This window comes from Cetorhinus maximus, chromosome 5 (genome assembly GCF_964194155.1).
Source record: "Cetorhinus maximus chromosome 5, sCetMax3.hap1.1, whole genome shotgun sequence".
NCBI lineage: Eukaryota > Metazoa > Chordata > Chondrichthyes > Lamniformes > Cetorhinidae > Cetorhinus > Cetorhinus maximus.
Genome location: NC_135883.1, coordinates 103,262,417 through 103,280,085, shown reverse-complemented (window position 1 = coordinate 103,280,085; position 17,669 = coordinate 103,262,417). Strand labels below are relative to the sequence as shown.

At 42.3% G+C, this 17,669-nt stretch overlaps 1 protein-coding gene across 4 annotated transcripts in view; it reads left to right on the top strand.

The window, feature by feature from the left end:
- Window positions 1-17,669, top strand: part of epha7 (eph receptor A7) — a 305,043-nt gene that overhangs the window by 219,673 nt on the left and 67,701 nt on the right. For all 4 annotated transcript variants that reach the window (XM_078542275.1, XM_078542274.1, XM_078542273.1 and 1 more), the window contains exon 6: window positions 14,042-14,166. In XM_078542275.1, the coding sequence (XP_078398401.1) occupies window positions 14,042-14,166 (125 nt within the window). The remainder of the gene's footprint in view (window positions 1-14,041; window positions 14,167-17,669) is intronic.

The window sequence follows — 17,669 nt, the reverse complement described above, 5'->3', positions numbered from 1 at the left end:
TGTAGATAAAGAAATGGCATTTTAGTTTATGTACTTTCAACGCAAGTAGCTTCTGTGACTCAGCCTAGGAATTCATAGGTGTGCAGACCTTGTCATACAGATAAATATTGAAGCCAAACTTCAAGCAAAAGCCTTGTCATATTATGAGGAAAGGGTTTCTCGACATATATCAAAGCAAGGCCCTATCATCATCTGAAATTTTATTTTCCAACTCACTGAGCCGCTGCTGACTAGAGAGAACAAAAAGTGGATTCTTTCAGTGCTTTTGAATGTCTGGTCTGGATATGCAGCCACTGATTGATTGAAGGGCCTTCACTTTCTGGCTGAAGCTGCTGCTGGAGAGTCCCTGGTTCTGCTGCTGAGAACTTCATTAGTAACTCACAGCAGAAGCTAAGCAGCAGAGAACCATCAGGGAACAGTCCCCTAGTCAGAGTCACAGATTTCCATGTAGATTTTGTCAGCTGGCTTTGCACAAAAAAAATTCTTAATTATTATTCCTCTGTATTCTTAGTTGCAAAGATTAGTTGAGTCATTTCCAAAAGATTAACTCAGTAATTCAAATAGCAAAATGTAGTACAATTTAAATGAGAAATATTTATCCATTCACCTAGGGTGAAACACAACTCTTGAGCAGTTGTGTTATTGCTGCTTTACTTTGAAATAGAGGAATGGTGTTTGTGAACCAGGCCTCATAGTCCCCTGGATCTACGACGGCTTCCCCCCAACCTCATCAAGGTTCCTTGGCTTCCCAAAGAAATTTGAGGTGGAACGAGTCCAAGTAGACCTAATGGAATCAATACTAGCTGAGAACAGATTGTCTTATGGACTTCTTGGAGGTGGTTGATTGCCCTGCAAGATTGATCCAATAGAACATTTGGGAGCTCATCCTGTTTGTTATGGGGATCTTCCAGTGCCATATCCGCTATGCTTAAATGACATGGAACAGCTTCAACATTCTGGGTCTCAGTTGAGGCAAACGAGACTGATGCACCCTCACAGGTATGATGCACCCACCTTCATTTTGCTGGTCATGCTGCCCCCATGTTTGGTACAGGGCGGCAGCCTTCATTTCAGGCATTTATGTCCTACTCTTTTTGTAGTTTCGCCAGCAGGGTGGAACCATCAGAATTTAAGCCCCTTCGTATTTTTGAAGCGCCCCTTCGTATTTTTGAAGCACCAGATTGTAAAGCGCCATTGTCTGGAATTTGCACAGGAGTTCTCCTGATCTCCTGGCCTATCTCAACAGAAGCTGTGAAGAAATGGCAGAGAAATGTTAGTTTAGACCATATTTTTCAAGAGTTTCTGCCAATTCTCCACTGAAGCCACAGCAGGAAATCAGGGCAACCCCCACTAAAATCTTACCACTCTCCGTTTCCCTGGGAACCTAAATACAAACAGCCAAAAGTAGGTGGCGTGAGTCATCGGAAATTATGACTTCAAAAGAAACAACTGGTTAAAAGCTGAGAAGATTTTCGAATTCATTCTGAGTTCTCAGATTTGGTTAGATAACAAAAGCTGTGAAGAAAACTATGTAATATGAGATTTATGTTACTTGCATTACCAACATTCAGTTTTTGTCTCTCTTGGAACTGGAATGTATAGTGACAAAGCCTATTGAATCACATAACCTGTAGGAAGAACTTTACTTTTTAAACAGAATAGATTCTTTCGTTATTTACAATACTTCATTGTAAAGGGTAATAATCCATTATAAACTTCACTAATGGAATAATTTGGTGCACTGTTTTTAAATCCATTCAGATGAAGTTTCTGAGCAAGATTTTCCCTGTGGGCCTCTGAACCCCGCCATCAGTCTCAAATGGGAAACAGCCACTCTCCTGTGATTTTCCTCAAGTTAGCCAATCAGAATTAAGGATGGCGGATGGTCTCTTGAAACTTGAGGATCACTAGGCCCTCTGTCTTGAAAGCAGTAGCAGGACACCACAGCAGACGCCCTCTCTCCAGCTTTTTCAAATTAAAATAAAGAATGGCTCAGTAGCTGCGCCTACCCCCATGGGGTTTGGAGTTGGGGAAGAACACTTAGGCAGTCAGTGAGAACCTCTAAGCCCCCTGGAGCACTGACACCACCACACCCCCCACATCCCCTTCCTCCTGATTCTGCTGCCAGGCATTCCTCCAAACTGGCCCCCGTATCCTGTGAGTACCTGGAGGATGACTGGAATATCCCACTCAACAACAGGCCTCAGCAGACCTTTTAATTGGTTCAATTTGTTATCCTGTCACTTTTGGTCATGTAGCTCTGCACCTCGCACCCCCATACAATCTGCAGGAAAATGGCGTGGTGTGCAGGATGGAGTAGGAGCTAGAGAACCTGTATGCTAGCTAGCAACACTGTACACCTTCGCCTCTGTTCCCAGCCCAGGTGGGGCTAAAGATCCTGGCCACAACGACTGTTATTTTAAACAGGTACACGAAATTGTCAAAGTAACAAACAGAAGAATTTCAAGGGAAATTGTTACAAATTAAGAGCAATAAATTCATAAATTTAAGTGTTGTACTCAGTAGTGTTTGTCTGACTCTTCTATTTTTGGCATATATTTTAGTTTTTCACATTTCTCTTTAATTGTAAATAAATATATTTATTAGTTTTACCTGAAATACTTCTGACTTGTGCATAATATCCACCTATTTGATTATGTGCAGTGCAGAACTGTAGTAATTATCTAGGACTGTAACTTGAAGAATAATCCTGTGTTGTAAGATCACATGATCACATGAGTTAGCAGCACCAGGAACCTCTAGGAGGGGGTTCTTCTTTAGCTATGGAGTTGGATACAAACATATAGTTGCTGCTGCTGCCATGTAAATAAAGTTCAATGTTCCCACCAAGAAAAGTTGCCTGGAAAATCACCTCTATAACAAACTAGCGATGAGGATAAATCAGATCTGGTACTGTCCCTTGCCCAGCAATTGTGAGTATCTAAGATAACTAAAAAAAGAAAGGAAGATATACTCATCCGATATGCCACAGTTTGGCAGAATCGATCCCTTTGAACCAGCCACAGACGACTGGTCTCAATATATAGAACTCCTTGCATTCTAGTTTCAAGCCAGCGAAATCACAGGGGAGGAAAAGAGGAGAGCGATTCTCCTAAGTATTTGTGGGAGCAAAACCTACAGTTTAATTTGAAGCTTGACGGACCCCAGTGCCACTGATTCAAAGACCTTCAGTGAAATAGTAGACCTCGTTCAGGGACATTTCCAACCCAAGCCCTTAGTCAGAATGCAGAGGTTCAGGTTCAATTCACGGAATAGAGCCCCAGGGAAGACCATTGCTACCTATGTAGTGAAATTAAAACAACTAACAGAATATTGTGATTTTGGTGAAACCCTGAATGATATGATCAGGGATTGTTTGGTCTGTGGCGTGCAAGAGGATGCTATTCAGCGAAGATTGCTGGCCGAAATGGATCTTGATTTTAAGAAAGCATTAGAAATAGCGCTCGCGATGGAAAACACTGTAAGGAATTCACAAGCTATTCAAGGTGTGCAAAATGGTGCCGTTTTCCTAGTTAGGTGGGAACAGGCAGCCGAAAGTGGAACAAAAAGCCGGGACTCTGCCGCAAAGCGGGAAACAGCTTCCGCTAACTGAAAATTTAGAGGAAACAGCTTAGCAGCAAATTTGAAAATGAATTTATATCGACACGGAAACAAACATACTCCTAATGATTGGCAATTTAAAAATATGGAATGTTATTTTTTTCACAAAGTGGACACATATTGAAACATTGCAAAGTGAGATTTAAACAGGCTTCCAGGCAACAAACGAAGTCCAATGAAGTATATAGTGTGGAGGAGCCAGAAACAACCAATTCTGGCATTTATTCCTTATTCAACATGAAATTTGGGAAGACAAAGCCAATTACTGTCACATTGCAAGTGAATGGTAAACCCTTAAAAATGGAAGTAGTCACTGGTGCTTCAACCACTGTAGTAGGAGAACCCACTTTCAGATATTTAAATTAAGGTGCTCAACAATTAAATTTGGAACAAACCTCTGACAAGTTGAAAATGTACACAGGTGAAGAAATCCAGGTAAAAGACATTACCAGAGTACCTGTTTATTATAGACACAAAACAGCATGACTACCAGTGATGGTGGTAGAAGGTGAAGGACTAAGCCTTCTTTGTCGAAATTGGTTGAGAGCAATTAATCTTGATTGGCCAGTGAGATTTCAAAAGGAAGCAGGAAGAGTTCCTGAGTTGGAAAAGGAACAAGGCAAAGTACTTCAGAAAGAGCCTGGAGAGCCCAAGGACTGCAACAGGATGAAAAAGGAGTGTGTAACCATTCAGTAACCTGAATAAATGAAGGCTGTCTTAAACAATGACATGGAAGAACAGCAGAAGAAACTCAAGGAGACTCTACTGAATGACAGAATTAAAGATGAAGCAAGTAAGTTTCGTAAAGAAAAGGAAAACGTGTTGAAGGACTTTCACATCCTACAAGGATCTCTCAGGTCAAAGTTTAACCTCTGGAAAATTATGAAGAGAAACAGGAAGAATTTAACATCAGCCTGAACAAATTGAAGAACCAGTTGGCAGAGAAGATGCAGGTTTCCAGGAGGAAATCAACAGATACAAGAAGGAGACAGAAGAGCTGAAGAATCAGCTGAATGAAGCTGAAGAGGCTTTGAAAGGAAAAGTCATAGGACTTTCCAAGATGTGAGTGGTTATTGAAGTCATGGGTAACTCAACTACCGAACTAAGACAAGTTGAGATTTCACCTGAGAGAAGTCAGGCCGACAGTGAAGTAAAAACAAAGCCGAGACTAAATTCTGTGGTAGAAAGAAGAAGACACGTAGGAAGAGGATGCAGAATTACTGATGAGGTGCCGTCTTCAAACACGACTAAGCCTGATACTTCCCAATTTGGAGGGGAAGGTGGGGGAAAAGTCAAGGGAATGAAAAAGCAACTCATGATATGCATTGTCTTGAGCGACAATTTATTGTTAGAGAAGCAGCATATGTAAGGAATTTTGGTGGAGGACTGAAGTGGTTACCTAGTAAAGTAAGCTCTGTGACCTGACCATTGCCATACCATGTGGAAGTGGAGGGCTGGATCACCCGTAAGCATGTGGATCATTTAAAAAGAAGGGAGATATCCAGCAAAATTATTTTTCGTCTGTAACTATTGCTGAACCTGTGGTTCCTATTGAAGTTGCTCAACCAAGGATATGTCTCTGTTGGAATGGACGACACTGAACAGCCTGTGCCTAATGAGGTACCTTATGTTAATGCAGTTCCAGAGAATGTGGTTCCTGCCAAAGAATCGGAAGTCATGGAGTTACAATGTTCCACACGGATCAGGAAACCACCTGAAAGACTGAACTTGTAATTTCATGGCCTGTGTAAATATTGTAATGTCATGAAATAAATGTCCTTGTAAATACAACATGTACAGAAAAGTTAAAGGGGGAGGAATGTAGTAATTATAGTTTTGATAAACGTAGGACTGTAGCTTTAAGAATAATCCTGCGTTATAAGATCATATGATCTGTGTAAAGCAATGCGCGGGGAATCTCTAGGAGGGAGTTCTTATTTAGTTATAGAGTTGGATGCACACATGTAGTTGCTGCTGCTGTCTTGTAAATAAAGTTCAATGTTTCCACCAAGAAAAGTTGCCTGGAAAATCAACTCTAACAAGAACAAGATAATCTTCCAACAGATATGGAGAGTTGTGTTCATGCTCAAAGTCACATCTTGGAAAGTGTGCAGTTTTTATAGTGTGCCAACTCTGCTTACATGAGCTGCTATGAAATTATTGAAAGAGAAAAAAATCCATTGTAACAATTGTAACAATGCACTATTTCATATATATTTGCAACATCAAGACATAATAGGAATATGAGGCATTATAGCAAATGGAGAGGCATGATGCCCAGCGTGTCAAAAAATGGCTTGCCAAAGTATAGTGTGCTGGGAGCATGCACGCATATTGTGCACAGGGCCTCAGATATGATGCATATTGCTAGCCAACCTATAATGTAATCAGAGTGCCTGAGCAGCGTTCCAGGCATACAGGACCCATTTTCATCGACCACATTCGTGGCACTTCAGTGACAACCAATAGTGTTCATTAGCTGCTGATGGCTAACATTTGACTCTGATCCACATGATGCACCCAACATGCTTTGTGCTATGAGCTGAAAGTGCCACTAAAATTTTTCATTGAACTAAGAAAGAAATAATTGAATTACCTTATGTTAGCGTTTTGGTGCAAATGCATGTGGCTCTGTGATGTCATATAATCTTTTGTAGCATTAGGGCCAAATGTTGAAGATCCCATCTACTAAACCTCAGAATTCAGCATTAATGGCTAAAGCTTAATGTTGACCACTGTAGCTTAGGAAGATCTGAAGCTAATTTTGAGAAGTATGGTGCAATGTGTTTGCAACCAGGTCCTGAGCCTCATCAGCCAGTAGTGGGTTGACCAAGTTTCAGAAACTAAAGGTTAGGCAAGGCTTTGAAACTTGCCTTGTGCAAAACTATTAAACTGTACTGGCTTTCCTTTGATCCTCAGTAGGAGACCTTGTCTTTATTTCGGGAAGGACAACCCAATACAACTTAGTGAATCTCTGCTGCTTCAAATAAGCCAGCTCTGTTTACTTTCATAAAATGTGATCAAGCTCTGTGATGGAATTATGCAAAAGCAATGTCTTTTTCCACCAAATCAAACAAGCTGAGCCTCAGTGTTATCATTGGGCCATTTAACATGTTATCACTGATGCACAGTAGAAAAAGACACACTTTGTGCAACGTTAAAATATATTGGCTAATGTGTCAAATTCAATACCTCAAAATTCCTTCTGTACTGCCGCAAGAGTTACTGACCTGTAACCACCAGTACTTCATTAAGTTCATACCTGATTAACCTACACATAAACAATGATTGCACTTCAAAAGTAATTCACTCTTTTGTGAAGTTCTTTGAGACACTTCTGAGGGGCAATAAGTGTTATATAAATGTAAGTCTTTTTTCATTCATTCTAGCTCAAAAAACTCAATCTAGACATAAATCAATTTTGGATATTGTACTGCTGGGTGTTTTTCACAATTGAAATAAACATTGTATGAAAATTACACCATTGTTTTTAAGACTTGTTTGTCTAACTGGAAGCTTCCAGCATAGAGTGGCACTCAACAAGGAACGCTGCTTGGGAAATCACTAGCCCAGAGATATTTGCTTTTTGTCCATTCATTTAGGCACTTTGGACTTGCAAGTTCCAAACAGGGCTCCCAACACGAGGGGCTTCCCATGTGGGGAACGCCTGGTTGCAAACCCAAGTGGTTCTGTGATGCTCAGGTTGTGCCACACACGTAATTGGCTGAAACATGCTGCATAAAATTGCCATCTAGCCGACAATTGGATCAACCGGAAATGTCTGTGCTACATCGGAAGTCATGGCGAAGCCAGCACGTGGGCTGGAAAACAACATTGCCGTTCCCAGAAGTGTCATTTTTATAATGTATTCCTGCCTGAGCCCAGATGCAGAGCATTTATCAAACATATTAACCTTTAATAGAGAGCCCAGTGTCGCCAATACATTCCTTAATGTCTCAGCACAGTCGCAGAGGTTTTTGTGGAAACAGATGGTTTAGGACAAGCATAACAATTAAGCCATTTTCTGCTACAGTGACTTGCTCAGTTACCTGTCAATGTGTTTCTCTGCTTGACTGAGTCCTGTCGAATCTGGTAAGATGTTAAAATGATGATTAAAGTACTGATTTAAATGCATGCAAAAGACCTTGTTTGTGATAACATTGCAGATTTAGAGTTGGATATGCGGTAAAAACAAAAAACTACTGCGGATATTGTTGGATATGTGGGTTTGTTGTGGTTCAAGATAAATATTCCATTATTTGTCAAGGAAGCTTGAGATCAATATTATTGGGTTTATTTATTGGTATTTGTAGATGGGGTTCTGGGCGTCTGGTTTATTATCCGTAGTCTATTTACATATTGTGATTTATAGGTACATCCAAGCCACGTAGCAGAAATAAAGCACCTTTGTGCAGTTTACCTATTGGACATAAAGACTTACCAAAAGATGGACGGAATTTTCCGTGCCCACTGACGTCGGCCGTGTTCAGCGGACAATATGGCGAGAAAGCCAAAAATCGGTTTTACAATGCCATGAAACTAGTTTGGGACCATCCGTTCAGCCCACCGATAGCGGGCTGCGTTTCCTGCCATCGGACATTGGGAACCTCATTGTAATACATCTGCACATCATTATAAGGCTAGCCTGCCAGACTCATCCCCCCACCCCCACGCTGGATCGTCTGCCCATGTCGGCGTGACTGCATGCTGACATGTTTCACAACAACACATAAGCGACGTGCGCCTGACAAGCTGCACTTCGCTCGGGACTTTGAGGTTTGTTTACCTACATTGCTTCACTCACAGCACTCGCAGTCATCAGCGCCAGGCTTCGCAGACAGCACTAGCTCACTTATAAGAGGGGCTCATGGGCAGGTCTCTACCTACCAGGCCAGCCATAAGGTGGGGGTGGCTTTGTACTGCTGCAGGGCTAGGGTTGCTTGGGGAAGGGGAAGAAGTGGCTTCAGGCAAGGAAAGAGGCTGCAGGATGAGGGCTGTACTGGGGAAGGGGGGTATCCCAGGGTGTGTCTGGGGGCACAAGTTGATCTGTGCAAGTGGCCTCAAGATGGTGAGGGCTGAGGAGGCAGACTCCAGAGCAGATGAGGCCAGATGGAGATGTGAGGGTGTGTGTGAAAGTGAGTGATGATGCCCCTTGAGCTGGCAGTGAGTGAGATGCCAGTGAATGTGTGATGGGCTTGAGTGTGTGAGTTTACAGTGATGAGATGGTTGCCTTACCCTGGCAGCATGGATGAGATCATTCGTCCCCTATCTGCATTGGATAGCCAACCTCTTCCGTGCAGCATTGGCACTGGTCACCACTGCCATCATCTACCAAGCCAGCGTGGTAATGTTGCTGCCCCTCCTGCGGCCAGAGCAGGGGTAGAGGACATCATGGCGGACCTCCATGGCGTCCAAAAGGCACTCAAGGGATGTGTCACTAAACCTGGGGCTGCAGTTTTCTTGCCTTTTGGAGCCATGTCTTACTTGCAGCAGTCCTGGGCTAGAAACACAGAGAGGTGTGCACACGGCTGTACTTTAAATGTGGCACCCAGCGTGATGAAGCGGCGAGGTGACGGCGTGGCGGGTGAATCGGAGCCTGCCCGCCATGGAAACGGCGTGTTTCCCAGGAACGCGTAATTAATGCGGCAGGTTTGGGATGATATGGCATGAGAAGCCTCATTGCGGCCGATGGATAAAGCCACGTTTTTCCTGCCCACTGCCGTACTTAGTGCAAATCTGGGACGATTCCGCCCAATGTCTCGCTTGCTTCACTTCAATTCAAGGATAGTGAGCAACACGGTATTCACAGAAACTATTTTTTAGAAAAATTTAAGTGTGCATCCCACAGGGACCTTGAGAGTAAAACCATCTCCAACGATCTTGGATTCAAACTTTTAACCTTTTTTTAAAAAAATAGTGATTATTTGTGTGCTACGTCGCTACTGATTGGAGCAGGGTCCTACGTTATCACCTAATTTTGAGAGCTGCCTGAGTAAGATCATGCGCACCTGATATCCTGCGGACAAAAATTCAAACTATTTGCATATATATATATGAAAAAATATTTAAAGACTAACATTCGACTTGCAACATTTTCCTTTTACGCGATTCTTATTTGTGGGGGAAATTTCATTCATGGGTTGCTAGCATAAGCATCATCCTAAGAACTGAAGGGCAGAGAGAAGTGCCATTGTTGTCTGTCGGAAAAAATAAAAATCAAGTTACAAAGCAAAAAAACTTAGGATCATTTTCAATCTTGTTGCCTGGACAATAACCTGATGGAGTCGATTGCCTGGCAGATGTATGCCCATTTTTTCAGCCATTGAGATTACCTCCTTTATGTGCAGTGTGATCAAAATGATTCTGAACAAATTCTTTTATGTTAAAATCTGGACATATAAGTGTTTCTCCCCTCTCAAAGCAGCTATTATCCAGATCTAAATGTTGAGGATAGTATTGAGCTTTTATATTCCCATTAGTAATCTAAAGGGTCTTCGTGCCTTCGTACTTTGGAAATCAGTTAGAAGTTACTTTATTGTAGGCTTGAGACTCTCATTTTAGTAACAAGAAAGCTTTTCATCTAGCCTTCACAGACCAGTACTTTTCAATGTCAGTGGGCAACAGTTTCTAGTCGCCTAGCCATTGACATCCCTCACTGAGGACAGCAACTTACTGACGTCAATTAGTGGACAGTCAGGAAAACCATTTTCTCATGTGAGATGGCAGTTGTGCCAATCTCTACTTGGTGTTCCAGTCTGCCGATATAATAAAAATATCCTATGGCATCATTGCCGAGGATTTTTTTCCATACCCATGAAGTCCAAAGGGTTATTAATGGAACCCTTTGGATTTTTTGATGAGGGAAACATTTGGATTAATTGCTATTAAACATTAGAGTCACCGTTGGAAATTCTTTGTTTTTGCACCTTCCTTGCGGCTGCCTCTGTTAACAGCCCGATAATGGATGTGAACACGTGAATAAGTAGTTGACAACGTGTTTCAATTAGAGCAAGGAGTCTTTGTCATTGTCACTTTGGCTGTGGCCAAGAAAATGAATTTGAAAAGCATGATGGGTCACCAGGTCATAAATCTTTGGGAGAAAATTGACAGCTGTCACCAAGAATGGATGAGAGCAGTTTTAACAATGGAGATTAAATGAGCAACCCATGAGGATACCACAGTCTCAGGAGATGGTGGCGAGGGGGAAGTAGAGTGGAGGGTGTGTGTCAATCTGGGAGTAATTTTGAAACTCTAATACCCATGGGATATCATTTTAACAACTGAAACAGATGGCTGTTGTTTACCTCCGTGGAGAGTAAAAGAGAGAAAAGAATTTTAAAAATTAACTTCAAATAATTGATGAAGAACAGTGAGCCTTTTGAGAGAATTACAATCCGTGCTCTCCTCCCAAAGAACAATTTTGAGAGCCATTGTAATGAAATATTATGGTAGATTATAAAGACTTTTTTTTAATATGGATTTTCTATACTTAACAAAGTCATTAAATTGACTTGTATTGGAAAGGGGTAACTTTAAAAATGTTATAAAGAGGTTTACTGTATTTCCACTTTGCAAAATCTCTTGGTTTTTGCTGTCGTGATATGGTTCTTGAATCAAGTTTTTTCCCATTCTGCATGGAGCTCGATCCCAGAGGATTGACTGATACTGTCATGGGGTTTTATATTGTCACTGGACACATGTCTACCAGGATTGATTAATGAATCCTATATGTGTTGTATGCTATTCTTCAGACATGGCAGTTTGGGCAAAAGGAGGGAATAAACTATGGCAAAATATTACACCAGGACCAAGATATTAAATCATGGGTGTAACACCCTGTTGCACATATCCCTCAATAAATAAAAATTATCCAGCGAACGTTCTTCTGAGAGGGGAGAGAGGTTTCATATTTTAGGTTTTTTTGGGGAAAGCTTGCCTTTTTACATTTGATTAAACTTTTACACTTTTCTTTCTACCCTTTCCTCTCATTTCTTTTTCAATTCCCCCCCTGGATATATTATATTAGAAATCATTTTCTAAATAGCATTGCTACATGTTAGAACAATATACCTCACCTACTTTCATCATGTAGGTTTATGGTACAGTTCATTCAATATTATGAGATATCTTGGAAAGCACAACAAACAATTAGCACTGTAATTAAAGCATGGTATAGTTTTATTTATTGAAGTAATGGCATTTTTACTCAGAAGAAGGCCAATGCGCTATCTTACTGACCAGCGCAACAAGAAAAATTGATAGGGGTAATAAAGGCTAAATTTCATGTTTAAAAAGCTCTGTGTTAAAAACATCGCCTCAGTTCTACCTCTTATTTCCTAATTTTAAAGGTGTTGTGACTGAAAAATCACAGCGGCTCTGAATTTCCACACAGCTTCTTCTAACCTCCTGCTGCAACTGCTATGGGAGATGTCCTTTACCCCTCTTTTCCGGCAGTTCTGTTAAGTACCCACCAGGGGAACATTCACAAAATTTTCAGGCCTTTCACCTAGAGAACACAATGTAAGTCCCTTGCAGCAAACACTCAGCTAGGGATTTAGGGTAAGAGAAGCTAAAAGGCTGCAACTTCCGAGCACCTGGGCGTCGTATTGTGGGGGTTGCCTCAAAGATGCGCTGGAGAACCCCCGCCACCACCCCACTTCCCCAACCCCGGAAGTTCACAGATAAGGTTTACATGGCAATTACCCGGAAGTGCAAGCTTCCCCTGGGCAATTGCCCTGCATTGGGAACCATCCGAAAATGCAATTTAAATCGCTATCTTCGGATGGTTCCGACTGGGTTGCGTCATTAATTACCCAGAAAATGTGAGAAGAATTAAAACCTCTTCTCTAACTTCTGCGTAGCTATTACACAGACCCCCACATGACTCCCCCACATCCCTGAACCCCTAGGGGACTCCATCACCCCCCTGACTACTCCCCACCTCCCCCATGGGACTCCTCTAACCCCCCCCTGCCGCACCCAAACCCCCGGGGTCTCCCCCACCCCCCCTCACTACTCCCCCCCAAGGGACACCACCCACCCCCTAGGGACTACACGCCATGATGGGAACTCCCCAAACTACGGGATTCCCCCTACCCACCCCCCCACCCAGTCCAACTGTCACACCTCCCCCCACCCCCAACCCCCTCCTGGCCCGACTGTCACCGCCCCCTACACCCACCACTGCCCCCACCCCCCCGGCCAGGCCCAACTCTCACCAGAATCTCTCCCCCCCACCCCAAGGCCTGACTCAGCTCGTCATCTCACCCCCCCAGGCCTGACATGACCTGACAATCACCCTCCCCTTGGACCCAACCCAACGTCCCCCCCCCACCCGAGGACCAATCCATCCCCAAAACGAAGCCCTGCCTGACCCCCACCCCCCCACCCCCAATTCCCGAGGCCCGATCACTCCCTCCAGCACGCCCACCGAGGCCCACCCAACACCCCGAGCACCCAGACCCCCCATAAAAAAATACCCACTTACCTCAGACACTTAGCTTCTCCCTGGCCTGTCAAGGACCTTTAAGCTTGGCTGGCTTACAGCTGGTTTACAGTAAAAAAACTGGCGTGGCCTCCTTATATCCAATTGAGCTGCACTCAACACAAGGCCCTGCACTATCCAGATCTCGCCCTGCCTGAGTCGGAATGTCGGGCACGATAGAATCAAAAAAAATTTAAGGTAAAAAACTAGGAGCGGAGTGGCAATCCCACTCTCTGATCGCAGGTCCAGGGATGTTCAGGCCCAATGTCTCCTCTGCAGCCCATCCACCCCCACTGTAAAGAAGTTCCAAACAGCACTTTCTCAGGCTGATTTAAAAAAAAAGACTTCATTATTTCCAGCCAACAAATGTCATAAGAAATTCCGGTTTAAAAACCACACAAAGTTCGACGCAGATTCACAAGATGAATAGTCGTGGTATACACTCCATACCTGCCACAGATGTGTTGCTCTTATGTCTATAATTATTTTAACAAGTCAGAAATTACTATTGAAATGAGCAAAAATAAGATGGCTTTTGGGCAGTTTTGAGATGGAAATTTAATTGTGCAGAAAGAAAAACATATTTCAGAGAAACGATGCTGCCCTCTCTTCTTAACTACATCAATAATCTTCAGGTATTTTGGTTGCCTGAATTTAAATAAATTTACATAATTGTCTCTCAAGACCAAGTCATTGTTATTTTGCACTGCGTTGATCAAAACCATCTTCCCATATTTGTACTTTAATTTAAATTTCCATTATGCCTATAAACATTAATGAGCTCTTATTTGAATATTCATAAAATTCTCAAATGAAGACAATAGGAAGTGTTTTAATGAAACTGCAGGGATATGGGGCTGATTGGTTTTGATCTTTTTTGATTTCAATCTTGGAGTGAGTTTGCCTGGTGCTTATTGACATTACTTTTCCAAACAGCTCCATCACAGGTAAGCGGTGTAGTGAAGGATAGAGTGCAGCAGAGGACTGTCAATCTCTCCTGGAAGGAGCCAGAGCATCCCAATGGAGTCATCACAGCATATGAAATCAAGTACTATGAAAAGGTGAGGGTTACACTGCAAATGAATACCTGCACTCACTTTTTAATGACTCTTCAAAAACCTCAAACCAAAACATGTAAGACAGTTTCCAACTAATAACATTAGATTTTTGTTCAGACTACCATTGTATTATTGAATCTTCTCAGACCAGAAACCTGTGTACCAAGGTTCTTCTGGTGGCGTGAGGAGTTATTCTAGTGAGCAGTGGAGCCATTCAGTTGGGGAGGTCCAAAGTTTGAACCTCGGTCTCTGCAAGATAGTTGATCTCAATCATAGTAATAAATAACTTCATCCTGCTTTGTGAAGGAGAAAATCAGCCAAGTCCCCCAACCCGGTCCTCTATCATCTCTGCTGAAAGTCCATGCCCCAGATTTTCCACTTCAGCTCATGAACTGTGAGTTGGGCCCTTTTGCACACCTGATTCAAGACTAACTTTGACTGGGGATTTTCATTACAATTTGTAAGCAGCAATGCACAGCAGAAGAACCAGCTGGGATAGGCTGGTTAGAAGGCCTAACTCAGTTCTTAGGGACAGCAGCCCAGCTCCCAACATCATTCTTATGACCTCTAAATTACACCCCTCCCCTACTTGCTCCCTCATTCTCCCCTTTCCCCTCATAGCCCATTTCCACCCCGTACCCCCATGTATCCTCCATAGCTACTTGCCCATTATCCACTATGTACCGTCATCAGCCATGCAATAGCCAATGCTTGCAGGTGAAAAGAAATTAAACCTTTTAACAATCTAACAAAAGTCTCATTGGAAAAAAAAAAAATTATTCTGCAAAAAAAAATGCAGCCCCGTTGAAAATAAAAATCCTTAAGTGGCTATGATGTGTAAACAATCATGTATTCAGGAACCACACCAAAGCTGGTTACTATAACTTCTTAAAACTGTCAAACACTTTCCTGAGCAGCTGTGTCAACAGCTGAGAATGACATTAGCTTCTGGAACTCAGCCAAGCATTCATAATGGCCACACCTGTCAAATCATTGGCCTTCAACTCCAGAACCCTCTGAAATTGAAAGAAGGGATGGTGCCTTTTCCATTTCCAAGCAGAATTCCTGTTAATCAATGGACTGGAGCAGGTACTTAGTTTCTTTTTTACCATTCTACGGCCGGGCAAAGTAAAGCAGGACAATTAAATCACAAACCAAAATGCAACATGAGGGTGTTGCAGCATTTCTCTACAGCTTTGGATGTACTTTGACATTTTCTCCATCGGGAAAAGTACTGTATGTATATCAACATTTACACAATACTAGTTCATGTGATGGTCAAGTTACCTTTGCAGGGCAGAGCCCTCTGATCAATCACTGCATTAAAACACATATGCACTACAGTACAGTATCTAACATGATGTTTAAATGTGTCAAATCATTTAATACTTACCTGTCAGAATGTAACCAACTCCTCAACAGGCTTCCAAGAGTGTTCGCAAGCTCTCCAAGGAGGTGCATTTTTGGGCTTCCAAAACCCATACCAGCACATGAAAATATTGCTGGAAGAAATCCAAATTTCCTATGGTCCTCACAATGGCAAACCGAATCTCAAGAGATGCTTCCAAGGTCTTCCTGACCCACAAAAAGACCACATGAAAACGCTGTGAGGTCAGGGAGAGAGAGAAAAGTCATTTCTCCAGCAAAAATAAATTCTGCATTTCACAACCCGATTCCTGCCTCCATTGGGAGATGAAAATCTTGCCCCAAATGTGTGGACATTGGGTCCTAGATTACTATTCTAATAGTATTTGGTTTATTTACAGCTCCCCAGGGTCCACATATTATTGAATTTTACTTTCTCATGTGTCTCCAGACAGCAGACTCTGTCACTTTAACTTCCTTGTAGGGAGAAGTTGTTCAATAATCGCTTGCCGTAACATTTTATAACTAAAAACTTGTAATTTCTATTAAAAAGGGTAGGGTTGCACACCCAGTAATTAGGGTAAGAGAGAAAAAAATTGGCAAGAAACAAACCTGCGTTGGGAACTGAAGGAAAAGGTTCAGGTTATGAAGGGTAAACTCACTGAGTGATACTTACAATATTACATACTTTATTAAAATAAAATGAAAAACAAATATTATGCAAGTGATAAAATCAAAATTCTGTGGATGCTGGAAATCTGAAATAAAAACAGAAAATGCTGGAAAAACTCAGCAGACACAGATTTAATGTTTTGAGTCCATATGACTTCTTCTGAAGAAGAGTCATATGGACTTGAAATATTAACTCTGTCTTTCCCTCCACAGATGCTGCCAGACCTGCTGAGTTTTACCAGCTTTCTGTTTTTATTATGCAAATGAGCTGGCTTCAGCACATCATTAAGCTTTCTTCTGTATGTGAATGCTGTACCACAGTCTGGAGAGAGGCTTTACCATGATGACAATTCCATCCCCTTAAAAACAGCACAGTGATAGCCTTGACATTAATGATGGCGATTGATGCGGGATGTTACTTGCATGCATATGGAAGCTGAATCAATGCCTAATGTTGGTGTAGGTAGATAGTATGTACATAAGGAATAGGTGGGAGAGGGTGATGGAGTTCTGAGGTGGCAATACATGGGTAGGGAGAAAATCCATTGTACACAATGTGCTTGCTGTGCTGAGACAGGTAGGAGTGAAACACAAGTGTCATAGGGGTGAACTATGGAAGAGACATAGTGGAAGAACATGGAGTGATCAATATGGTGAATGCTATGGGAAGGCCTAGGAGGGAGGAAGTACTAGACAGTCACAAAGTGTGTTGTTAATGACTTTGACCATTGCACTCTGAGTATGTTGGCAGGCTGGAAACTAAATAAAACAGATGCAAACAAGGGATGATGGATGAGTTGAGTGCAGTGCTGAATGGCGTAATGTTCTGTTTGAAACATTAGATAGGAAAACTTGAGTAAGTGAGATATTTTGGGCAAGAGTGATGACAACAGTTTTGAAGGGCAAAAAACACTTTATGGAAAAGGAGCCATTCATCGTGTTAGCGAGATTGGGCTGAGGAAAGATAATTGTGTGCCACAGATTGGGTCAGAGTGGTCAGACTTGCTGGAAGAGCTGAGCGTGCTGTGTTCTGAGGGAAGGAGTTGCATCGTAGCTATGAATTTGTGGCTAGATTGGTGAAGAGCATCAAAGTTAAAGGAGGAGGTGAAGAAGTGTGATAGGTGGGAATGGAATCTAAAAATTTCCCACATTTGGTGCTTGCTAGTCATGAGGATAGGAGAAATGGGAAGAGGATTTGGAGGAGCTGGTTTGTCGTCAACTTGGGATTGTCCTTATCCTCCAGGATAAATCTAAAATTTGGTGCAGAGAGATAAATTAGATGATTCTGAATGTGGTCTAGCCAGATCAGGGCCGTTGTGCACCAAATGTGCTTATATTTGAGGGTCTCAGACCTGAGGACAGAGATGTGGCAATTATTCCAGAGGAACAACTGGGTTGGCTGAACATGATAGAATCATAGGAGAATATGAAACAAAGGGAGCTTTTTAGCAGGTCAACAGAAGCAAGAA